Source organism: Petaurus breviceps, unplaced genomic scaffold (genome assembly GCF_028583685.1).
Source record: "Petaurus breviceps papuanus isolate PSGF00001 unplaced genomic scaffold, PetGlider_PUasm1.0 226, whole genome shotgun sequence".
NCBI lineage: Eukaryota > Metazoa > Chordata > Mammalia > Diprotodontia > Petauridae > Petaurus > Petaurus breviceps.
Genome location: NW_027185890.1, coordinates 5,638,785 through 5,665,719, shown reverse-complemented (window position 1 = coordinate 5,665,719; position 26,935 = coordinate 5,638,785). Strand labels below are relative to the sequence as shown.

The 26,935-nt window shown below is 34.4% G+C and overlaps 1 protein-coding gene across 1 annotated transcript in view; it reads right to left on the bottom strand.

Moving 5' to 3' along the window:
• Positions 1-11,711, bottom strand: part of HCN1 (hyperpolarization activated cyclic nucleotide gated potassium channel 1) — a 671,121-nt gene extending 659,410 nt beyond the window's left edge. The window contains exon 1 of the mRNA XM_069095307.1: positions 11,498-11,711. Coding sequence (XP_068951408.1) covers positions 11,498-11,529 — 32 coding nt within the window. The 5' untranslated portion in view covers positions 11,530-11,711. The remainder of the gene's footprint in view (positions 1-11,497) is intronic.
• Between the last annotated feature and the right edge of the window lie 15,224 nt (positions 11,712-26,935).

Genomic DNA, 26,935 nt, shown 5'->3' with positions numbered 1-26,935 from the left:
CTCTCTCTCTCTCTGTCTCTCTCACACACACACACACACACACACAAACAGATAAACATATAAATATATGTACATAAAGGTTATACAACAACAAAATATATCAAACTTTTTTTTTAAAAAAAAGAAGATTTTCTATAAGGTCTAGGAAAAAAAATGTGGAACTCAATGAATAAGCTGTATTGCTATAGAGTTTTATTTAACAGTATGTACACAAGCTAAAGACCTAAAAGCACTGGATTTAAAGATTTAAACCTAGATATTTAAACCCAGTGCTTTAGTTTTTTCTAGGTTTAAATCTTAGCTCTGATACTTACTAAATGTGCCACCTTGTTAAGTTACTTAACCTTTCTCAGTTTCCACATCTGTAGAAAGAAAGTGTTGGATTAGGTGTCTCCTAAGTTCCCTTCCAGATCTATATCTATGATCCCATAATCTTGTTAACTTAAAACCACTTACTCTTGCTAATTTTGTATGTGGCAATTCAAGACAAAAATAGCAGTGTCTGCCTCAAAGAGGTTACAAGACATTCTACTGGGAGAAGAACATGTATACAAATAAATCAATATACATATACATAATTTAAAAACCAAACAAATACAAGATAATTTAGTGAGTGGGAGGCCCTAGGATCTAGAGGAGAGAGCAAGGTACCAGGAAAAGGTTGATATAGGAGGTAGGTCTTAAACATAACATTGAAGGGAGCTAGGGACTCAGTTAATCAACAAACATTTGTTAAGCACCTCAAGGGCATCTCTGTTATAGAATATTTAACAGGAAAAATTCAAAACTACTGAATGATTGACATAACAATGTGCAAACTATTCAGCCTGTGTTTCTTTCCATTTCAGCCATTGCTCTTAGGAAATAAGATAAAGGCAAGCCAAGTACATTTAGATTTTTATTTTCCTTTGGCACATTTAACAAATTTTTTTAGGTTATTGATCAATCACTGTTGGAAAATGAGTTAAAATGTGCTGTAGAGTTTATTTACTGTCTTTCAAGTACTCAAAAATGATGGAAATAGCCTAATGGATCAGTGGGCCTCTTGCCTGTGCAAACTGGGGTTTGCCACATGAAGGTGGCTTTCATGTGAAAACTATTGTAGCACAAAAATTGTGGTAATTATTGAAAAGATTAGAGTAAACTCTTTTGAATATCTTAGGAATTTTAGGTAGGAAATAGCACTTCTCCCCCACCCTTGCTTTAAATACATTGAAGGGGAAAAATAAATATGCACTAATAGACTCTCCACTGTGGTCCAAAAACAGACAAGGTCTCAAGGTCTCCAAGTTCATTCAATCATTCCAACCTGTGTTGATTCTTCCTTTCTCTCCAATCTTGCAGCACTTAACTGACTTCACCAGTCATTAGGCATACAATCATACTTCAGTCTTCCTTTTTTTAAAATACCTCCTTTAAGATATGTTTCTCTGGATAGGGACATATATTGAGAAATGATGGTGATGAAAAAGAAGGTATTACTTTTCATTTTTAAAAGGAAAGTGAAAATTATATTAGTTGTTGATTATTTTGATGACTAATGCCAAAAAAAGAGGAAAATAATGAGACTTTGAATTAATATAGTAGAAATAGCAGTGGTAAGAAGGTGCTGGAGTTGAGAAATAGTAATAAAAGCATTAGGTCTTAGTGATAGACTAATGTAGAAGTTCAAGAAGAGGGAGCTCTCACAAACTGCCTTGAAATTGAATGCTTGAGTAGCTAGGAAAACTCTGATACCATTAAGAGAATATTCAACTTTAACCAGTTCCAGGTTTCAGTCTGAGAGAGGCCATCTATCTTCTCCATGTGGTGGGAAGCTGAGAAATGCTCCAAAAAACAGAAATGGAGAAGCTTTCATTTCTACAAAATTGGGACTTCACATCCTAACTACATTATTCTACTTTAAGGATTCTGAAATCATATAATAGCAGCTCTGTTTATATGCAAACATAAATTCAAAGCACATTCTAAAATATAAATTATGTTTGGATTAGCCACAATTCAACATTGTCTGCACCACTTATACATTAGTGAGATAACCCAGAGGGAGCTTTAAGTATTGAGAAGAAAGTTTTGGCATAAGCCAAAAGCTTTTTTCTATGAGCATTTGGGCTTGAGCCCAGTTACTCTGAAGAATCCAAGCAGAGGGAAGATGAAGGACTTTCTCTTCTTCACACTTAAGTGCATCAACTGCTCACAGCCCCTTGAGCTCAAAGGAGAAAATCAGGAGCTTTGGATATTTCTGTACTTGTTTGCCAAAGTAGCTCTCATCTCAGTTACCAAATACAAAATCTCTTGCTTGAACTTCCTCAAACATCCAGTATTTCGCTGTGGTTACACTTGTTATGTGGGTTGTAATCTTTTCCAGTATTGATGATTATGCCCAAAGATTTAAATAATTCTCATTTCATTAGGGAGGGTCCAAGTCAATTCTCCAATCAATCTGAAAGTTCACAATCTGAGTTACGCAATGTCATGAGCCTCACTCTTTCTTCCAGAGTCATCAAAGTTCAGTGGCAAGACAAAAGTCAAGATGACTGGTGATGGCCAGGGAGGCAGCAGATGATCTTGGCATCTTCTATGTTTAACCAACTTCTAAGCACTCCGTAGTGCCTGCTTCAGTCACCTTCATGACAATTGAATTGTTCTCATCCACCCATTCTGCCAGGGTAAGTCTTCACATGCTTGGGAAAGACATCCCCCTAAGTCATGAATGGGTTTGAGGCTTTTTGGTTACCCTTGGCCTCTTTCAGCCTGTCTGCTGAGGTGGTTTTACTAGGGTGTGGTCACTGCACATACTATCCCTTCTTGGACCCTCCGGTGTAAGTTGGATAAAGGTGTACACCAAAGGTGAATGTGCAGCTCTGCAAAGTTCTCACATGCCAAGTACTGGGGATATAAAGCTGCTTTCAAGTAGTTTAGAATCTAATGCAGTAGTAAAAAAAATAGCATTGCAAACTCAAATCAACATTAAAATAATACATAAAAGCTTATGATAAAGTTGTATATTTGCTTATTTCTATCCCCTTTTCTGCCATCTTTTCTTCCCTCCTTGGTAGAAGATGAAAATGAAAGTGATTAGATAAAGTTGTTGAGAGCTTCTCCCTAGTGTGCCACCACTCTTACACTTTGTGGCTTGGTAGGGCAAGCAGAAATTAGCTCTGGACCAATTCTCATTTCTCCTTTTCTGTCTTTTCACTCATGTACAAAGAGTCTTAAAATTCCTAGGCAGAAGTCTTTTCAAAGTCAAAGAAAAAAAACAAGGCAAAAAGAATATGAATTCTTTAAAAATATGTAACGCACATATATTCTAGCCCATTTATTCTCTATGCCTTTTGTTTCTCCAGTATCTCTATGATCCCTGAAGTCCTCCTGAATCTTCTTATGTCTCAGCAAACTAGAACTGCAGTAGTATTACAGAGCAAGGCCAAGACATTTAAAGGCTTTGGGGGAAATATACACTCAGTGTCAGGAAAGATGTTATACTTAGACAAATATATTTTCTTTTCTCTGGGTTTGTTTGTTTGTTTGTTTGCTTGTCTTTTGGTGGATGGTGGGGGTGGGATGGGAAGTGTGATGTGAGCATGACCAAATATATTAGTTGAAATAAATGTTCATTGACTCTCCCATCTATCAGAATAGCAGAGCACTATTGTCAACTTCTCATATATGCAATGAACTTTTGAATAAACATTTCTAAATAACAAATGTTTGTTCTACAAATATTTGCTGGATTTTTATCTTCTCATATGTGTAAGACAAAACCAACAAAGCTGAATTCACAGATTTTAATGAATTTAATTTTGTTTTTCTCCAAGTCCCCATCCTTTGGGGGAGCTATTCCTAGGCAGATCTGGAGAAATAAAGTGACAGTGTAATTTTCATAGTTTAAGATTGATATGCCTTATCACATTAGATCAGTAAACGACTCTAAGATTTCACTGGATATCTCTGTGTTCCAATTGCCTTTACAAGCTTCATTATTTTTGTGGATGTAAGAGTTGTAGTATCCTTGGACATTATTTTTGAAAGCTAATCCTGTAAAAGGATTTTGAAAGGAGGCCAAATTAACAATAGTGGAATGGAAATTAGAATATCAGTTTACCTATCCTTTTTCCCCCATAATCTTTCCTCGTGCTAAACTAAGAAAAGCATAAATTAATATTATAAACCAGATAAATTCTACAATGTGAGTCTGTTTAATGCATGTTCCCATTTCTTTTGGAAACCATGGCTCCATTAGTTCCACTATCTCTAGTTGTTTTAAATAATATAGCCAATGTTTTCATAATTTTAAATTACATGACCTTAAGTCAAAGAAAGAAAAAAATATACTCCTTTTTTTCTACAGTACCACAGCTACCAAAATCTTCATAGAATTCTAATCAGTTTCACAGATCATAAGCTGGCTACTATCTACAATATTAAAGATAAGTTCTCTATGGGATGTGGAAAAATATTTTAATAGCAGGACAAAAAATTTTAAGAATAAATCAAGGAATTGAGTAATAAAAGCATTTGACTTAAACACTATTCAAGGTAGTTATAAAATTATACCTCCAGTTTCAACACAGAAAACGAACTTGGCAAATGCATGATACCTGCTTTCATGTAAAAGGCAACAAAAACTTTTTAGCATCCTTTCCCTGTATTGACACCATATAACCTTTAGAATGAAGTAGTGCTTTCTTTAAATTCTGGTCTTTTTAATAACCAAACAAATTTAATTTAATCATTGGGTGTTCTAAAAGATATTTATCTCTTTATTATAAAATGCTTCCACATGAAGAACAAGCCTCTTCATAATTTTATGTCATTAATTTGGAAGATATGATCAAAACACAATCAGTATCTCACCATTCTTTAAATGAGAGTGAAAAAAAGTAAAAATCCAAGCTATCATTGCCTAGAACAAGACTAGAATAAATAAACCATGAACCCATTAGAAAGGACTTGGGAAATAGGAATTGGAAATTTTTGCTATGATAACTTTGAATTAGTGTCTGCTAAGTTAGGAGTTTATTTATTCTTATTAGAATTGGTTTTTCATTTTGTCTTTGTACCCCACTACCACTCCATGCTAAGCCCAGTGTCATGCTTATAGCAGAACCTTAACATACCAGCTGAATTTTTACTGAATGGAAATAGTACAGATTCGTGTGATGACTTTAAAGGACCCAACTAATATTCCAAACTGAACAAGAAATAAGTGGACATTTTCAAGTAAGCTTAGACAACTATGCTTAGACAGTCTTCAAAATAGAAGCCTTACTATTAATTTCCATTATCATGTGGATTGTATAGGGGGAAATTTACTCACTAAAAATAATAGCTATCAGTGTTGAGGTGTGAGGAAGCCTCCTGAAGAAAAGTTCTTGCCCCTTTTCTTCTTTATGAACTGGCATTTAAAATACATATGTATGCATGTGTATATATGTCTGTATTATATATGGAAATATAGCATATATATATGTATATATATATATATCATCACAAGTGTAACTGTGAACATTCTGAAGAATGCAAGTGTTTTATCATATCCTAATAAATGATTTGTATATATGGTATGTGATGGGCTAATGATTTTCTTCAATTTATTTTTCTATATTCACCATTAATAATGGAGTTATTTGTATTAAAGTTATAATCTGATTCCTCATAATATGGAAGTAGTGTTGGTTAAGTCTGTACTAGCCAACAAAGTGTGAGCTCTATGAAATGCCAATTTTTTAAAGTATTTTTATAACATCATTTTGTTAGTAATCAGTTTGTTTTGTAATTTTGTGTATTGTTTTATTCATTTAAAAAATTTTCATTCAGAGAAAAGGTACATAGACTTTACTAGACTGTTAAAAGGAAATAAAAATGCTAAGAACTTTCTCACTATCTGATCCAACCTCCTCCTTTTACAAATGAGGCCCAGGGAAGGTAAATGACTTAACTGAGGTCGTACCATTTGCATCAGAAGTGGAATGTGGGGGCAACTAGGTGGCACAGTCAATAGAGCACCAGCCCTGGAGTCAGGAGGACCTGAGTTCAAATGTGGCTTCAGACACAACACAAAAACTAGCCATGTGACCTTGGGCAAGTCACTTAACCCCAATTGCCCTCCAAAAAGCAACAAAAAAAAAAAAATGTGGAATGTGAATCCAGGTTCTCTGATTCCATAGAGTCTTTGGGCCCAGCAATGGATTCTATATTTTTCCCCATGGGACCTCCTTGTTAAGTGCACAGTGTTTATAAACAGAACACTGGTCACCAAGTGAAGTTGTTTTTTTTTTTTTTGGAGGGTCACAGCAAACCTTCGAAGGCTACCTTCTTAGGTAAGAATGGATCATGAACTGCCCTATTAGAATAAGTATACATACTGATGATGTCATAATTTTCTCAAGGTATTATAGAAAGATTATACTATTTAAAAATAATGTAAGCTACATTTAAAATACAACCACGTAAACTTATCAAAAGAATAACCACTATTTGAGAAATAGGATATGGAAACACTGTGTGTTTGAGAGAGAGAGATGGGTGGATGGTAAAGAATACAGGAAGAGAAAATGAGAACATATTAGATGTCTGAACTTTCCAAATGCACTGAGATTAATTAAAATGATAATTCATTGCTTAAACCAGACACCTCACTGTGTAACCCTGACTCCAATTCTCCAGATTATTTATATTTCATCCCAATTAAGGAATCCAGTAGAAAGACATTTGGTTACTTGAATAAATTCTGTGAATAGAGATTGAAAAGTAGGAGGTTTAGGTTATCTATGATCTTACTAGTAGATCTGGGAGAAAGGAAGTAGGTGAGAGAAAGAGTATTACTTCCCCAGGAGGAGAAAAAGTGTCAAGAGAAAAACTGCATCTGCTCAAGAATTTTGCCTACATTTGCTGGGCCCTGTTACTAAAGAAAAGGGCCGGGTGGGGGTGGGGGGATGGTCCCTAAAACAAAGCTTCAATTAGCTAATCTTGTCATCAACATTGTTTGGCTTCCAGCCTCCACTAAGCTATTCTTTTTGTTGTTGTTGTTTCCATTTCTAAAGGATTGTATTTAGAAACTGCATGGGAATGAGTGGATCAAAGGACAGAAATCTCTATTCCCTCTGGATTGTCAATGTTTGAAACTACCATAGGATCACAGATTAGGAGCCAAAGGGGACCATCAACGCCAACCTCCCTCACGTTGCAAATTACATTAATAATGTTCTATCTACAAAAGTGAGGGGAGTAATTCAGAGTTGGCCTGAAAAAGCTACTACCATCCAATTTGAGAGAAAAGCAGTTACTCAGAGTGAATCTGGATTTTTCACTCCACAAAGGAAGATGTTTTTTGCTGAGGTCCATTTCTGGCATGCACATGTTAAAAAGAAAGAATCCCTAATTGAAATGAATGCTGTGCAAGAACTAAAGAATCATAACTAACATTCTCTTCACCATGTCAAAGCTGAATAAATGGCCAAACATTCACTAAAGCTTCATAAGCAGAATAAAATCGATAAATGATTCTACAAATGGCTAGGGAGGCTCCAGAGAGTTTGGTGGAAAAGCTAAACAGGCAGAAAATAAAGTTCATTTTAGTAAAAGCAAAGGGAAAATTCCACTTAGTAAGACATATTATGTTTAATATGAAAATTAAAGGAACCAAGAAAAAATACAAGAAAGACTTAAAGGAAAATCTATAACAAGAAATCCCATAGACTTATCAGGGCAAATAGCAAGTCAGAGCATAGGTAATAGCCACAAGGGCTCAATTAGCAGAAAACAAAGCAAGGCATGAAGGAAATTCAATATGTGAATATTCCAAAATCTAGAACAGTATTACGCACCCTGTGTGCGCTCTATAAATATTTCAGTAATTTATTGATCTTCCATTCATAAATGTCTATGAAGTACTTGATGTAAGCAGAGCTCTTTGGTTTGAATGGGAGAAATACATTTTAAAATTAAATTTTATTCACATCCACATTCTCTCACTCCCACTTCCCACTCCTTCTACAATTGAGAAAGCAAGAAAAATAAAAACTTATTACAAACACATTTTTTTCTTCAGTTGTTTCAGTCATGTTCAATTCTTCATGACCCCACCTGGGATTTTCTTGGAAAATAAACTGGAATGGTTTACCATTTCCTTCTCCATCTCATTTTACAGATGAGGAAACTGAGGCAAAGAGGGTTAAATGACTTATCCAGGGTTACACAGCTAGTAAGTGCCTGAAGCCAGATTTGAATTCAGTGTCTTGGAATATGTGTGTACATCTACTGTGTACATCTCTGAGTCAGTCACCTCTCCATTAGGCGATAGTATTTTTCATGTTGAGTGCTCTGGAATTATGTTTAGTCTTTTTTTTTTTGGTTTAATAAATATTACTCTTACTACATAAATTGTTCTGCTGTTTCTTTCTTCACTCCATATCATTTCAAACATGTCTTCCCAGGATTTTTTAAAATCATCATGTTTGTCATTTCTTACAGTGAAATATTATGAAATATTATCACGTACTATCACATCACATAAACCTCAAACACGTACCACAATTTGTTCTGCCATTCCTTAACTGAAGGGCACCGCTTCACTTTCAATTAGTTGCATAAGGGAAAAGAGCCTCCATATTTTTGTATATATGAGTACTTTTCTTCTTTCTTTAATCTCTTTGGAAATATACATATAGTAGTGATTTTGCTGTGTCAAAGAACAAATATATTTTTGAACATAGCTGAAAATCAATTTTTAGTATGGCTGGACCAGTTTACATCCCCCCACTGTTTGTCATTTTCCTTCTTTGTCAACTTTATCAGTCTGGTGTGTTTGAGTTGGCTCCTCAGTTGTTTTCATTGGCATATATCTATTAGTGAATTTGAACTTTTTTCTTTTGTGTGGCTATTGATAGCTTTTGTATTTCTTTCTCTGAAAATTGCCTATTGTACCTTTAACCACTTATCAATTGAGGATTGATTGGCTCTTATTCTTATGAATTTTATTCCATTCCCTATATATTTAAGAAATGGAAGTTTTATGATAGAAACTTGTTGCAAATACTTTTCTTTCCATTTGCCTGTTTCTTTTCTCATTTTAGCCACATTGGTTTTGTTTACACAAAATCTTTTAATTTTGTGTCATCAAAATTATTCATTTTATCTCTCTGATCCTCATTTTATCTGTGATCTTCTCTATATATTTGGTCATGAACTCTTCTCTTTCCAACAGCTCTAACAAGTAATTTCTTCTTTGCTTCTCTAACTTTTTTAAAACATCTTCCATTATGTGTAAGTCAGGTACCAAGGTGGAACTTGTTTTGGTATATGATGTGTGATGTGAGATGTTAGATTATACCTTTATTTTGTGAGACTGCTTTTTAGATTTTCCTAACAGTTTTACTGTTTCTTGTTTCCCAACATTAAATTCTGACCCCAATAGCTCGGATTTTTGTATTATGAAACACTAAATTTTTGTGCTTATTTGCTTCTGAATATTGTATACCTAATCTATTCCACCGATAAAACCTCTTTAGTTCTTAACCAGTTTTTTTTTTTTAATTATTGCTTTGTAGCATAGTTTGAGATCTGATGCTACCAGGTCCCATTCCTTCCCACTTTTTTTTGTTAATTCCTTTGAGTTTCTTGAAACTTTTGCTCCTTCAGATGAATTTTATCATTATTTTTTTATAGCTTTACAAAATAATACTTTGGTAACTTGATATAACACTAAATTAATTAATTAATTTAGGTAATATTGTCATTTTTTTATTATGTTGGCTTGCATTACCTATGAGTAATTAATATTTCTCCAATTATATACGTGATATATATATATATGTCTTTATTTGCATAAAATATTTTATAACTCTGTTCATCCAGTTCCTGTGTGTATCATGGCAGGTAGAATCCTAAAAAACACAGAGTTTAGATAGGGCTATTGCTGCCCTTATGGAAATGATAACTTACTAGGAGAATGAGACCAAATCACAGATAATTATAAGACAATATGTGGTGAGTACATTTGAAGTATCTTCCTGAACATCTTTTTGCTACCCTTTCTGTAACCAAAACCAAATATGAAGACTTAAGCCTATTATATCTGGACTTCCATCCTGACCTGTATTGTTCTTATTGATGAATTCCACAACCAGATCTATTTGTATATTTGTTTCAAAATATTATTTTGGTATTATTATGAAGGATGGATTGAAGGAGGGCAAGAGTGAAAGTAAGAATATCTATCATCCTGACAGTAGGCAGTGAAGACTTGCCAGTGAAACATCTAGATGGGACAGTTCCAAAGAGAGTTGGAGATTTAGGTCTGGAGCTCAAAGTGAGGTCAAGGATAAAGGCATAAATTTGTAAGTCTTCTGCATACAGAGACAGAAAAATCATGTGATATTGAATAAAATGGACAAGGAACACATTTCTTGTGTTGAAAGTATTGAAAGAGGAGGACTTAGAGCAAACCCTTAGTGAACAGTCTTTTTAAGAGGTAAGGAAAATGACGTCAAGTCAGAGGAGACAAACAAAAGTAATTGTTGTAAGCTGGGTGTGGGGGTAGGAAACAGTTCTTGTCTGTATAGTGAGGAGGGCTAAGGCCAGACTTGGCAGGAGTGCAACAACTTATTTCTACAAGTTGTACCAAAAGCTAGTGATCAAGGAAGAATCTGTATTTGAAAATCAGGTGCAAAGTGGGCATGGGGAGGGGTAGAGCATAGATGAGTACTACCTAGGTTATTAAGGGTCAGAACAAGGTTTTTGTTTATTTGTTTGTACATATAATCATAGTGGTAAGCATACTCAGGAGTGACAACAATTTCAAGGATCAGAGCAAATATAAAGAACAAAGTTTAATAGACAAGCATCTAGGTGGCTCAGTGAAAAGAGTAACCAGCCTAGAGTCAGGAAGACTCATCTTCAGCTGTTTGACCCTGGTTAAGTTTGCCTCAGTTTCTTCATCTGTAAAATGAGCCAAAGAAGGAAGTGGCAAACCACTCCAGTATCTTCAACCAATAAAGCCTAAGTGGAACCATGAAGAGTTGGAAATGACTGAAAATGACCGAAGAACTATTAGAATAAAAGGACAAGAATACCAAAAAGGCAGATTAAAGAATGAGGGATGTTCAATATTAAGCCAGAGAATAATGAAATCATGAAAAATATAAGATACAAGAAAATAGAGGGATTAAAGAATCAGGGATATTGATGAAAAACAACAAACATGTCATCCCCAGTCTGGGCTAGTTCCTTGTTAATACCCCTAATTCACATCTGCAAAGTGTAGTGAAGGCTCCCCTCATGTTATTCGGTAAGAGTTTCCCTAGTACAGCCCTTTATAGGTTCCTATGTGATATATTCTTCATTGATTATCAGCTACCCAGACTTAATTAGTTTTAAGAAACAGATACTTATTAAGGTGGTATATATAGACCTAATTATACAATTTTTTAAAGTTATCTATGACATACTCTCCTACAAACTTAGAAAGTCCAGAGGAAAATGGGATCAAACTTACCAAGAGCTCATGTTGGCCAGGGGTAAATGCATAGCTTCTCATTATTGGAAGTCATTTTATTCTTTTGTAGATTCATCCTGAAATTTCCCAGAAAAACAGCTCTCTCCTGGGCTTGAAGGGAAGTCTGCTTATAGAGTTCTGAAGATGACTGCTCTCTGTGTATCTATTTTTTTTTCTTTCTGTCCCTCAATTCCTGAGCAGATGCTATCATTTGCTGCTGTTTTAGGGACACTGCTACAGATGGGAAATCTAAATCTTCTGAGCTTTTGATGTATACAGTTATTCTTTGGCAAATGTAGGACTCAATCCTCATTTATTGGCACAAAGGTCTGACTCCTCAAAATGTTCCCAATGTTTAACTGTCTCAAAACCCTCTCTGATATGCATAAACCTTAGTAGTGTATCTAATTCTTTCAAGGAATCCCAGTAAATTTTCATGTAGCATTATCTGATTCAATTCAATGCCTTAAAGGATGTCATTCCTTCCAAATTGATTAAGAATTTATTCAGAGCAAATTTATACCTTTGATTGATGATTAGAGGTGTCCAACACTTGCTCACACCTAGTTTATACTTCTGCTTTGTTGATTGTATCTACTCAAGAGTTCTCACCTGATAAATTTATCAGGCTATAGACATCTCCTTAGTTACATTAATTGGAGTTGAATGGGTGTCATGTGCCTGCCTTATAAAAGTAAAGGCTTTAATGATTGGAATAGTTTTTTTTTCTGATAAGACTCAAAGATTTCATATTTTTATTATGAAAGCAAGAAGTTATTTTTATTTGAGAATTATTAAAATACCTGAGAAAGTATGGGTAGGAAAGGGAGATGTGGAGAATAGATACTGATGTTTATTAAATGATGCTACATCTCTCTATGCAGAATGAAACAGATCAAGACAGTAATTTGAATAATTGCATCAGATTGTGTCTACCCAAGCAGAGTGAAATAGAATATTGGGTAATTATTCCCTGGATTTAATCAATGAGAAAATCCAATCTGCATGATTGAAGAATGCAGAGCCTCTTTCTTTCCTTTTTAAATAAGATTCCATTTCTATATAATTTGGAAAATATATCCATATACCCTTCATGTATCTGCAGGATTAGAGAGTTAGATATTGAAGGGAACTTAAAAATTCATCTAATCCAATCCTTTAATTTTACTAATGACAAAACTGAGGCCCAGAAAGAACAAAAATAACTTTACTAAGTATGATACCATGTTAAGATTCCATGTGGTAGGATTTTCATTTAGTTTAGTTGAGGGAATATCTGACTTTATTTTATGCCAAATGGAACCAAAAATAAAATATCTCAAATGAAAAAAAGCATGCATGCAACACTCAGAATTTCCATTATCTCAATATTTCAAGTAGGTTTTTCCTTGAATTTCTGTACAATTGTATTAAGTATCAAACAAGTATTGTTTATGAAATGAGGTTTGTGTTTAGTAATATCATCACCTGATAAGATGTTTTTCTAGAGTACAAAAAAAAACTTGAAAAAAAGTTCAGTTGATTGAATGAATAGAAAAGCATTTACAAAGTGTTTACTTTGTGCAAGTCAATGGAGATACAAAAACAAAAGTGATTCTCTGACCTCAAAAGGCTTACATTCTCATGGGGGAGACAGCACATATTAGGGAGTGGTGGCAAGGAAATGGGAGTTTTGGCCTGAAGTTAGAGGAAAGGTAAGTTGGTGCATGTGGCAAAGAATTGTCATGAATTTCCTAGAATGATTGGTACCATTATTTTATTACTGCTTCCTGAGCAAAATAAAAACAAAAAAAATGGAAGACATTGTCACTTTAGGATATTTTCCACTTCAATTAAACTCTGACCTCCAGAGCAGAGTTCCATGGTGAATGAATCAATACATGGAATCAGAAGAGGAAATAAATGTCCACTCAGTTCAGAAAACAAAAAACTGAGTTGGAACTCAGAAACATCAAGTTAGGAAAAATTTCTCCCATAAAAGATTACTTTATTGTGAGAATACTAAGCTTTGTTTATTTGAAATTTGTAACAAGAAATGAAAAACAAAGTCTTAGCTTAAATAAAGTAGCAGTTGTATTTACACTGCTAAATACTAAATCAAATAAATACTGCTCCACAGATTACCTAAAAAGTTAGTTCCATGAGAATAAAGGACCTCTGAAATTGTGTAATATCCAAACAAAGATAACAAACACCATTTAAAAACATATTAAAATGTTTCCATCATAATAAACTTAGGGTATTTTTTTAAAGCACTTGGGGCTAAGTAACTTGCTCAAGGTTTCACGGCCAGGTGTTTCTGGGTAGATGTTAAGTGTCTGAGCCTGGATTGATCCCCAGGTCATCCTGACACTAGGGCCAGTACTCTTACTCACTGTGCTACCTGGCCACCCCTGGGTTTTTTTTTTTTTATTGCTCAGAACCAGTAAGGTCAATGCCTCTGTGTGTGTTTGTGTGTTGGGAGTAGTGTGAAGAATGATGAAGGGAAATAATTTGGAAGTCAGGAAGAGAAATGGACAGTGGTAGAAATAGACAAAATATTCATTGAATACAAAGATGAAGGTATATTCTTAGTAAAGATCATGATTGCTAAATAAGCTTTAAGTGAATTACTGAGATGTGAGGTTTGGGCATAATATTTGTTTTATAATGGAAATCATTAGTGTTAATCAGACACCTAGATCATTGTCCTATGATATTGTTAGTATTCATTAGAGAATTGTAACTGAATAATGATTAAAGATAAATGAATTATTTGGGGGAAAATAAGGTATGATTTGACCCTTATTCAAAGTTTGATCCAAAAAAAAAAAAAACTCTTTGGAAAACACAATATTTTTGTGACATTTCTACAATTGTTGTTGACTCTTTAACCCAGACAACTCACCAGAGGATTTGTTCTCAGAGTCACAGAATTACAGAGCTGGAAGGGATATTTTAACTCATTCAGTTCAACTTCCACATTTTATAGTCAAAGAAACCAAATGTGCTTAGGGGTAAAGTGGATGACTCCACATATCCAGGCTGATGAGAGGCAGAGCTGGTACTTGAAACAGTCATTCTTGAGCTTAGTCAAGGACCCTTTCAATTTAACTATTCTATTCCTTCCAGAAGATGCTATTAGACTAAGAATTTCCACATCAATGAAGTTTGAACTAAGATGTTGAGAAATGGATATTTACTTGAACTGGCAAGTCCACAAAAGTTTAATACTGATCCAATTGAAAGAACTATTAGGGACTTGCACTGAAAATTGGAAAACTATTTAAAAAACAAACATGTACAAAGGAATGGTTTCCCTCTTCTGTGGAGGATGCTGTAGTTGTATATTTACAAATCATTTTCCTATATTGGGCATTATTCCCTGGTTTTCTCTAGCCAATTACCATGACTCAGTCTCTTTCTGAATCAGTTTAAAAAACTTTCATAAATAATTCTAAGACTTTGCAATGTTTCACTTCTCAAAGAAATGTAGAGGTGGTGAGATAAAGCATATGTCTGCTTTTTGAGTCCTTCCATCTAATATTTCCATCAATTTGACCTTATTAATCAATTCTCTATTTCCATATACGTTTGAGGAGCTGAAGAGAGATTATTATTGTCAGCACAATACTTAAAATTACATTTTGTCTGAATAGCTAAAACTCACTTAAAATATAGAAAACAATACAGTTGCTACCTCCCAGTGGCTAATGGTAGGAACTACCTTATTAATTAGAGAAAATTATTTAGGGTGAGAAAAATAACATTTTGGTCTTATAAAATCCTTCTCTTTACCCTAAGGCAAGAGTTTAGACACAAACATAACAGATTTGAGTATCTGCAAGAGATCTATTGAGGGTGGAATTATTTAGTAGCAGAAAACCATGACATTTATCTTCCGTTAAAAACTGACGAATCTCCTACATTCCTCATAATAGGTAGTGTTTTGCCATAAGAAAACTTCATAACTTAAATAAGGATTAAGCAATCCTTTGTTTAAATGGGTATTTGTCGAAAGCAAGACTTTTGAAAGAAGAAATATGAACTATCAACAACCATATGAAAGAATGTTCCAGATCATTAAAAATAAAGAAAATGAAAATGAGATTTCACTTCACAACCAATATGCAAATACCGAAGGAAATCTAAGAAAAGAAACCAGAAATTTCCAAAATATTCCAGAACATTAAGAAGCAAAATTTTTATGGAAAAAAGCCTGTAAAAGTTGGGTGACTGTTGGGGAATGGCTAAACAAATTATGGCTTATTCTTAGTTATTTTAAATTTTTTTTTTCTTAAAGACTATGCCTTTGAGATTCTGGTGGAAAATGTGAAGACTTATGTGAATTGATGAAGAATGAAATAAGAAGGACCAGAAGAATATACAAAATGAAGTGGAAAGAACACTGGTTATAAGTCATTCAGATGACTTCTGACTGGACTACTTGCATGATCTTGGACAGTTACTTAACTTCACTGAGTTTCAATGTCCTCACTTATAAAATGAGTGGGTTAAATAATATGACATTTTGAAGTCACTTCCTGATCTATACCCATGACTTCTGAAGACTGACCAAACCTCACATTGATTACAATGACTGATATTTGTCTGGGAAAACAGATGATGAAATGTATTTCCCTACTTTTAGTAAAAAGGTGAAAAACTACCTATTCACATTATTGCACATATAGTTTGATGTGTTCGTTTTGTTAGTCAGTTTCACAACTGCTTTTCTTTGTTAAGAAGAAATTTATATGAGGATGTGGGAAGTAGGAATATGTAAGGAATTTATTGATATATAAAAACCAAAATTAGCCAATATAAATTTTAAAATATATTTTTTTCAGCGCCTACTCTGTATATGACATAATTTGTCAATACAAACTGCTTCCTCATAGATTTAAACTACTTACTCTTAATATAGTATTCCAGATAGATAATAGAGAAATAGTATTCTAGGTCTTGAAAGAAATTAAGAATTTTTGTTTATTCTTTTTCAAACCAAAGTCTTTGAGAGGAGTTTCCCTAGTGATTTTTTTTTTTGCTTTTTCAAAGTTTTATATTGTCAGACCTACACACAAAAGCTTGCACATAGTCATAAATCTTTTAAGCTAATATCCACTACTTAAATGAATCCCTACACTTTTAGAGAATTAATAAAATCATAACTGCAATAGATAAATATGCAACAACCAAATGATTTTCATTTCCTCAGTCCAGATTAGGTTTGTGAACAGGAACAGATAAGTGCCCTTAGAGGACTAACAGTTGAAGGAGAAAGAAATATCTACCCTTTTAAACAAACCCTTTCGGTACCTCATCTTCATCCTCTCATGTCTATAGAGAAAGCAATATCTACCCTGCTTCCTATGGCTACTTTCTTTATCTGAGCTCTTGATCCTGGTCCCTCTTATCTACTCCAAGACTTTGCTCCAAGATCTTACTCCATATACTTCATTTCACTTCCTTGCCAGTTATCCATTCCTACAAACATACAAAGTCTTTCCAATTCTAAAAAATGGGGGAAATACTACCTTTTCTATGCTCTCCTGTAAAGTTACCGTCTCATCTTTCTCTTCTCCATTGCTAAAACTTTAGAGAGTAGGGCCTATGTTCTTTCTGCTTCCTCACCACACATTCCCTCCTAAGTATTATTTGATCTGGGATTGAGTCCTGACCACTTTACTACTATTGTGTTCTCTGAGTCGACCTCATAATAGTCAAATCTAGTGATTGTCATATTCTCAATATTCTAGGTGAGGCCTATAGTACAGAAGGCCTATAATCTTATTGCTGGAAGATCTCTTCTTTGCATATAACCTCAGATTATGTTGACTTTTTTCATTGCAGGGCTGTTAATGTTGACTAATGAGTAATAAAAACACCCAGATCCTTTGAAGATCAATTGCTGCTTAACCATGCTTCCTCCATCATGTACTCATGAGTTTGTTTTTTTTCTACTCATAAATATGACTTTACATTTATCCCTATTAAGTGCCATATTATTGATTTAATCCTATGCTAAGATATTTCTGCATCCTGATTATAATATATTGACTCTCTGTCCTAACTTTGTGTCATCTGAAAATTTCATACAGTTTGGAATCTGATATTTATAACTTTATCTACATTACTGACAAATGTTCAAAACGTCATATCAAACACAGATGTCTGGCACAACATACTAGAGACTTTCTGTGAAGTTAACATTGGAACACATTCTTTCCAATTTAAATTATGTCTATTTATCATTTGTATGAAGATGATACAGAACAAGGGTACCTGTATCTACCTACCTGAATTCTATGGATACCCCCGAAGGTGTATGATGTGTCTTTCCCTAATGTTATTGGCCAGATCCCCTATTCTTGCGTGTTTACTCCACTATTCACCCCTCCCAGTTACCAGCAACTAAGTTTTATTTAACCAATATTGAATTATCTCTTACAAAGCAACATGTACTCAGAAAATATAGCAAGACTAAAAGCATATGTATTTTTCCTTAAACAACTGGAGTTTGGAGGAGGGTGACAGACACTTTTCCCTATACCACCATTTCACCTGGGAAGAGTGGGCTCAGTCTTAATTCAGTCAGCTAACTCTTCTGACTTATTGAATCTAATAAGAATATAGCAAACTTGGGACAGCTAGGTGATGCAGTGAGTAGAGCTATGGCCCTGGAGTCAGGAGGACCTGAGTTCAAATCCAGCCTCAGACATTTAATACATAAACTAGCCGTATGAACTTGGGCAAGTCACTTAACCCCAATTGCCCTACTTTCCCCCCTCCAAAAAAAGAGGGGGGATGTAGCAAGCTCTGATTTGCTTCAGATAAAAGAAGGAAGAATAAACACGAAGAGGAAAAGAGCAGAAGCCTATATTCCTAAGCCACAGCTTCGTTTCAGATGAAAATGAGCCAAGACATTTCTCTTTAAAGCATTCTCTCTCCTCACATGAACATTACCAAAGAGGGACTCAGAACAAAAGATTCTAGGTCTGACTGACTAGTGCTTTTTGAATACACCTCTGTTCCAGCCTCATAGCCAACTAAAAAAGATTTCTTCATAACTTAGGTAGCATATTGGAATCAGTTATGGAATATCTATTCATTCCCCAAATCTCTCTCCCATAACATGTCATCATGAATCTCTGGGATCAGAATCCCCAGCATCTTCCATGTTGATGATTCCATCAACCAAATATGGTAATGCTTTTTCACTGCTTCCCTGTTAAACTAATAAAAGTTTGTTGGGTTGAATTAAGCAAAAGAGATGACACTCTCACTACATTCTTTAACACTTCCCTTCTGTACTTTTGTTTAAGTTCAGGGTGCTTAATTTTAAGATGAATGTTGACATTGTGGAACAAATCCAGAGAAGGCAGACTAGAAGGGTGGTGGAACTAACAATTTGATCATAGGAGGATTATTTGAAGGGCCCTAGAATAATAACTTAGAAAAGAAAAGAAACATGAACATGCTATGTGGAGAACAGAAAGGTTCCATTATCTATCATTACTGTCCAGAAGCAGACTCAATTCTCTTCTACCTGGGTGAATTGAATAGACAAGCAATCTGATGCATGGTTACTAGTCCCTCTACTCCTGGTGTATACAGGGAATCCTAAAAGTCTTAGCACAATTTTAAGCTTTAATTACTTTATAGTTTAAAACTGCACTAAGACTTTTGAGACACCTTATATGTATGCAACCTTGTTTCTCCACAAAGTTCTAGTCACAAATTTCAATTACTAGCTCAATACCTATACCTGGATAACCCATTAACTCTCCGCTTTATTTGTTGAATCTGTCTTTGCTATTGACTTCTTATTTTTTATTTTTAAAAAATGATTCATAGGTTCAAATTGTTCTTCCAATCCTCTTATCCTAGTTCTAATTTATTCAAAACTTCAAGAATAGGTATGCAAGATAAAATCAATATCAAATGAAATTATTCTATGTGGAAAAAAATAAGAGTTTTAAGTCACTTATGCCTTATTCCAGAGAAATAAATCAAGCAAATTCACCCGCCAAAAACAAACAAAACAAAAAAATTACCAAGTCATTACCAAAGACTTTTAAAAAGAATCTTCAAAATGTGTGTCAAAATGTTTGACTTAGACATCAGATTATTTCAAAGAGGTAATCAAACTCTTTCTCTGTTTCTCTGACTAAAATGACCTTACAAGATATAGGGACAATTGGGGTATGAATGTTTATTTGCAGTTGTTTACATATATATTGTATTTTTTGTTTATAAAACACTTGACTCACAATTATCTGTAGTAGGTAGTATGGGCATTTTCTAATCTATTTTTATGGATAAGTAAATTGGGCAATAGGAGAATAAGTGGTCACATATTTAACCCAGGTTTTCTGACTCCAAAGTTCTTTCCATGCAGGAGGGAATCTAATGGACTGAGAACAGCAGAGGATGTTTATTCTCTCATATACTCCTTGAAGAACTTACTATATTATGTAGTGAGAGATACCAAATAAACCTAATTTCTCCCAGACAGCTTTGCAATTTTTCCAACAATATTCTCCCCCAACACCCATAGGTTATGTCCTTGACTAACACCATGCTATTATGTTGAATGGTTTCTGAATCTTGCACACCTAGTTTATTCCAACTCCTCTCTCTTTCTAACAATACCAAAATTTTCAAATGGTTACAGCTTTGTAATATCCTTCCATTGCACTTTTTTTTTCCATTTTTCCCTTGAAATTATGACTGTTTTTGCTCCAGGTGAATTTCATTATAATTTTATCTCATTCTATAAAATAATCCTTTGGTAGTTTGATTTGTATGGCAATGAATCTATAAATCAATTTAGGTAATATTGTAATATTTATTATATTGGCATGACTCAGTCATGATCATTCCTAGTGTTTTGAAACTACAGACACTTCATTGTTGTATTTTATCAAAAGCTTTTACTTTGTAAGTAAAATAAATTTTGTTATATTTTAATTATTTAGTTTATTATGTATAGAGTTTCTCTAATGCTGAGCCAATCCTTCATTCCTAGTTTAAATCCAACCTAGTCAAACTATATAATCTTTGCAAAAATATTTTGCTAGCCTCTTTGACAATTATTTGGTATTTTTAGCACCAATATTAATTGGATATATCAATGCATAGTTTTCTTTCTCTGGCTTTCCTCTGTAAGATTTTTATATCAGGCCCACATTTGTATTATAGAGAGAGATTAATAGGATAAGATCTTTCCCTATTTTTGTAAACAATTCATACAAAACTGTAAGTTGTTTTATTTTGGAAGTTTGATAGAATCCCCAGTAAATTCACCTGGTTCTGAGTATTTCCACCCATTTTGAGAGCTTTATTGGTTACTCATTTTCCTTTCCTAGAAATGTTATTTAATAACTTTATTATTCTAATGATCTAGGTATGTTAGATATTTTTTGAATATTAATCAATAACATATAAATGGATAAAATGGTTATTTTAAATTCCCTTTCCTTCCTCATTCATTATGAGGCTTCCTTTTTTATATATGGCCATTTGATATTCTTACCTTAAAAATAGAATAATTCATGGCTTTATTTTATTAGATTTTTTCCAAAATTCCTAGTTTCATTTATTATTTCACATTTTCAATAAGTTTATCTCTTACATGAGTTTCACAATTAATTTTTTTTGCCTGGGTAAAATTTTTTATTATTGTTTTTCTGTTTTTTGTTTGTTTGTTTTTGCTAGCTGTTTGCCTAATCCATTGATTCTTTCTTTCATTGATGGAAGTGTCTTAAGATACACATTTTCCACTGAGGACTGTTTTGACTATATCCAAAAAGGGTTTTTTTTTTTGTTACATCTTTGTTATTTTCTTTAATGAAACTAATTTTCTATAATTTGTTCTTAGTCTTGATTTAACATTAAATCCTTTCTTCCAATGCTTTTATGAGTTATAATTCTTATTCATTTTGCTCAGTAATTGGTACATTCAGTATTTCTTCCCTAGAACAAGGTTAGTCATTAACATTTATTAAATGTTTACTATATGCCAGACACTGAGCTAACCACTGGAGACATGAGAAACAGTGGGGTGGGGAGGAGTACCTGACCTCAACTATCTCACAGTCTAATGGGGAAGACAGCATGCAAAAAAAAAAAAAGAATGTAAATGGAAGATAATTTCAAAGGAAAGTCAATAGCAATAGGGGACAAAAGGGCTTCTTGTAGGAGGTGGTATGTGAGTTGTTTAAAGAAATCAGAGAAGGCAGAAGGTAGGGAGCAGTGAAGAGTGAGAGCATTCCAGGCATGCATAATAGGAAATACAAAATTATGGAATCAGTCTTGTGCAAGGAATATCAAGACAGTCAATGTCACTGTAATGTATAATATATGGAGGGGGTAAATATAAGAAGACTGGAAAGAGAAAAGGGAAAAAGTGTTATGAAGAAATTTTAAAGCCAATCAAAAGATTTTATATTCGATCCTAGACCAGGGGTTGGGAACCTGTAGCTTTGAGGTCACATGTGGCACTCTAGGTTCTCAAGTGTGGCCCTTTGACTGAATTCAAACTTCACATAACAAATCCCCTTAATTTTTATTTGTTCGGATTTATTCAGTCAAAAGGCCAGACCTAAGAACCTAGACAGCCACATTTGGCCTCAAGTCCACAGGTTCCCCACACCTGTCCTGGAGGTAATAGTGAGCCAGTGAAGTGAATTTTTTACCATGTTGAAAAGGTCAGTCTAGCATTTGGAGAACATCACTTTGGCAATTGAATGGAAGATGGATTAGAATAAGAAGACACTTGAAGCACAGATACCAACCAGAAGGGTATCCCAAAAATCAAGGTGTAAATTGATGATGGCCTATACTAGAGCAACAGCTTTTTGAGTTGAGGAAAACAATGGATATAAGAAATTTTGCAAAGCAAGAAATGACAAATCTTGGCAGCAGTTTGATCATGTAGGGTAGTATAAGTGAAGTATTAAGGATGAAACCAAGGTTTCCAGCCTAGGTGACAGCTAGTGATGGTGGTGTCCTCTGCAGCAATAAGGAAGTTCAGAAGAGGGGAAATGGTTTTTTGAGGGGGAAAATAAGTTTTATTTGGAATATGTTGAATTTGACATGTCTACATAACATTGAGTTCAAAATGTCTAAGAAGCAGTTGGCAATAAGAGACTGGAACTCAAGAGATATCTTAGTAATAGATATAGATCTCAGAATCATCCACTTAGAAATGGTAATTGCACACATTGGAGCTGATGATCACATAAGGCAAGATGGCATAGCAGGAGAAAAAGAAGAAAGCCCAGACCCCTGAGGAACACCTGTTGTTAGGAGGCATGACCTAGAGGAAGATTCAGAAAAGAAAACTGAAAAAAAAAATAGTCAGACGTGTAACTGAACTGGGAAAGAAGTCACAAAAATCTAAAGATAAAGTATCCAAGAGAAAAGGATGACTTTAAAGAGGTCAAGAAGTGTGAGGACTGAACAGCCTATTAGATTTGACAATTAAGGGATTATTGGCAGCTTTGGAGAGAGCACTTTTCATTGAATTATAGGGTCAGAAGCAAAACTGCTTAGGATTTAGAAATGAATGGGAAGAGAAGAAGTGGAGACACCAATTTTAGATAGCTTTCTCAAGGCTTTTAATTAAGAGGAGGAAAGATAGATGTTACCTATCACAGATGAATCGTGTGTGTATATCTTTGTTGTTTGTTTTTGAATGATGGAGAAAACCATGATCTCTATAAACTGATAGAGTAAAGTGAGAATTAAAACAGTTTTTATTGTTGTTTTTTAATAGTGATGACAACACTATAAAGAAAAATTACTAGAATCCTTTAGAACTCTGACACAATCACAATTCCACAGGAATGAACATGAAACTTGCCCTTTACATGAAGAAACATGCATTGTTTTATATGACGAATGAAAGGATTTGGTTTTTAGATTGTGCAGATATGAATTGAGGATTATCACCTTTTCTCATTTTTTAAAAAATTGCACAATTTTAGATATTACAGGGAAAGAATAAAAATAATTTTTTTAATATAAAAAACAAAAAGAAATTGTAGGGAAGTAGAAGTCATTGCTTCTCTGATGTGGCAAAATTGGGCTGCTGTCACAAGAATCCAGTAGAATCTGTCTCACTTTTGGGACCAGAGAAAAAGGTATGAGGAATTCCCTCTCCAAAAAAAAAATCATGATGGAGACATAGATATATTTATGGACAGTAAGGAAGCAGTCAGTGGACAGGGAAAGATTTAAGAATAGTAAGAGAGTAGGGAAGATAGAAGTGGCAATATACTGGAGAAAAGGGAACGGAATGGCATCAAAGGTGTAGGTAGAGATGTCTAGCTTAACAATAGAAGGAAAATTCATGTAAAACTGGGGTAAAGAAAGAAATAGCAGAAGAGGATATCTGAATAATTTGAGATAAGGGTGGAGGGGAGGGGAGACGAGAGAGAGGGAGTACTTGATAAATGGGCCTAACTTTTTCTAGAGGAGTATGAAGCAGGGTCCTTATCTGAAAATGTGAGATTAAGGAGTGGCAAGGGAGACTTGAGGAAGAATGAAATGGCTTAGAATGACATAGTAGCAAGGTGATTAGTGAGATGTAAAATGATCACCTTACTGTAGTAAGGGCCTAATTGAGATGATATGGTTTTATTTGTAATGGATCATCAGTATGGTTTTACAGTTTTCTTTAGATGCTTCTGGCACTTGCTCAGGAATGATAATCAATTTTTGTTCTACATGCCATGCACCATTCAGAAATATGCATATCCTTTTACATTCCTAGGCAGTAGGGATTTGTCAGAGATGTATCACATCAATTCCAAAATTCTATTCAGACTAATTTCTTTTTTATCTTTGTTATATTTGTCTAGATCTCAAAGGAAACATTGAGGTGCCTTAATATTGTAGTATTGCTGTCTACAACTTTATTTAATTTGATCATTTTTTTTCCTTCAGGAACTGCAATGAAATACTATTCTGAGTATATTATGTGTTTCTATATGTATTCAAGCGTTTGTCTATAAATGTAAAATGTATTATTTCATTTGCATGGTTCCTTTGAGCATAATTTAGTTTTCATGCTTACATATCTTTAAAGTATGTCTATATTTATTATTGCCTTATCTGATATCTTGATTGCTACAATTATTTCTTTTTTTAATTCCTTGAATTATCAATAAACAAAAAACTAACTTCCTCAGCCTCCTCTACAAGGCCAGAGAGCAGGATACCACTTCTCCCACCACTTTGCTTTATAGAAGACAGAAACAGAACTTTTGATTCACTCCATTCTGCATCTTCTTCTCTAACTGGTTGCAAATCCACAGGACAAGATGCCCCCTTGCTGAGTACTCCCTGAACCCATCATTCCAGATTTCCTGATTCCTTTTATATGGTGTCTCCCTGGACTAGATTGTAAGCTCCTTGAAGAAAGGGAGCTCACAGTCTAATGGAGAAGATAATGTGAAAACAACTATACACTCTCCCCCCCCCAAAATTAAAGCCATATTATTCAAAATAAATTGGAAATAATCAACAGAAGGTATTAGAATTAAGAGGAATCAGTAATGGCTTCCTGTAAGAGGTAAGATTTTAGCTAAGACTAAAAGAAAGCTAGGAGATATAAACAAGAAAGAAAAATATTACAGATGGAAGAGTCAGTAAAAAGGACTGGAGATGGAGTTATCTTGTTCAAGGAACAGCAAGGAGGCCAATGTCACTGGATCACAGGGTATTTAGGAGGAAGGGGTAAAAATAATTAAAAGATGAAGGGATGGATAGGTTATGAGGGGCTTTGAATGCCAAAGAGAGGATGCTATATTTGACTCTTGAATTGATAGAGAATCCCTGGAGTTTGTTGAATATGTATAATGACAGTCAGACTTACACTTTAGAAAGATCACTTTGCCAGCTGAGTGGAGGATGGATTGGGGTAGGGAGATATTTATGACAGGGATACCAATAAGCAGGCTTTTTGAATACTTCAGGCACGAGGTGATAAAAGCAGTCATATGAACCAGAGAAGTAACAGTGTCAGAGTATAGAAGGAGGCATATAAGAGAGATGTTACAAAGGTAAAATCAATAGGCCTTGGAAACAGATTATACTTGGGAAATGAGAGAGCGAGGAGTTGAGTTTTAAACACCTATGTTGCAAGCCTGGAAGATTGAGAGGATTGTTGCTTTCTTGACTATAATAGGGAAATTAGGAAGGGGAAAGTAGTTTGACAGAAAAGATAATTCACCTTCAGGCATATTTAAAATGCCTACATAACATACAGTCCAATAGGCAGTTGAATGTGAAAAAATAGAGATCATTAGAAAAGTTAGGGCTGGATAAGTCGATCTGAGAATCGTCAGCATAGAGATGATTATTACATTTTTAGGAGCTGATGAGATCACCATGTGAATATAATGGAAGAAGATAAAAGATACCAGGATACACCCCTGGGGTAACATCCACACTTCGTGGTCAAAACCTAGGCAAAGCTCCAGCAAAGAAAATTGAAAAAGAGGGGTGAGATGGGCAGGAGAAGAATGTGTTGAGAGTACTGTCTTGTAACCTATAAAGAAGCAAGTGTTAAAGGAAAAGGTGGTGATTGATAATGTCTAAGTTTACAGAGAGGTCATAAAGGATGAGAATTGAAAAAAGCCATTCCATCTGGCAATTAAGAGATCAGGAATAACTTTGGAAAGAGCAATTTCAATTGAATTATGAAGAGAGGAGAAACATACAGTAGCTACGTGTTTAAGGCACTGAGTTAAACCCTTTTTTTTCCACAAATGTTTTCCTATTTGATGAGGACAGAAATCTCTTCTTAAGATTGAATGAGAAGAATGGAAGTAGAATCCCCTATTAGAAAAGACCCTCTCAAGGAGATAAGTCACGAAATAGAGGGCATATATGGTACAATATCCAGGAGAGGTAGATAGATCAAGTTAGTCTTTGAGGATGGGATTGTATGGGCAACCACATTGGTATCCCCAGGATAGCTACTAGCACAAGTTCTTACATTTGCTTTACTAGCAAAGATAGCTTTTTAAGGGGTCAACAATGTTTTTTAAATATTTTCAGTGGAAAAGTAAGCACCCTGAATGTTAGAGAAAATACAAAGAAAATACAGAGAAAATACAAGCAGAGACACAAAGACCAACAGACAGGGCTGTGACTGCCTTAATAAACTATACAATTTATATATATCCATAGATCAAGAGAGTCTACATCTGAGCAGGCTGGCCAGTCAGAATCTTGACTAGGGAATCACAAGATCCTTCTCATAAGAGAGCCCCCAAAGCAAAAACAAACAAACAAAACAAAACAAAAACTGAGAGTATATATACAGAGCCAGAAGGAATCGCAACCCTTGTGACTCAGTGCCTCATTGGAAATTAACAAAAGTTATGAAAGCCTTCCTAAAAGCAAGGCTCCCCTAATCAAGATTCTCTGAATTGACTCCAGGTG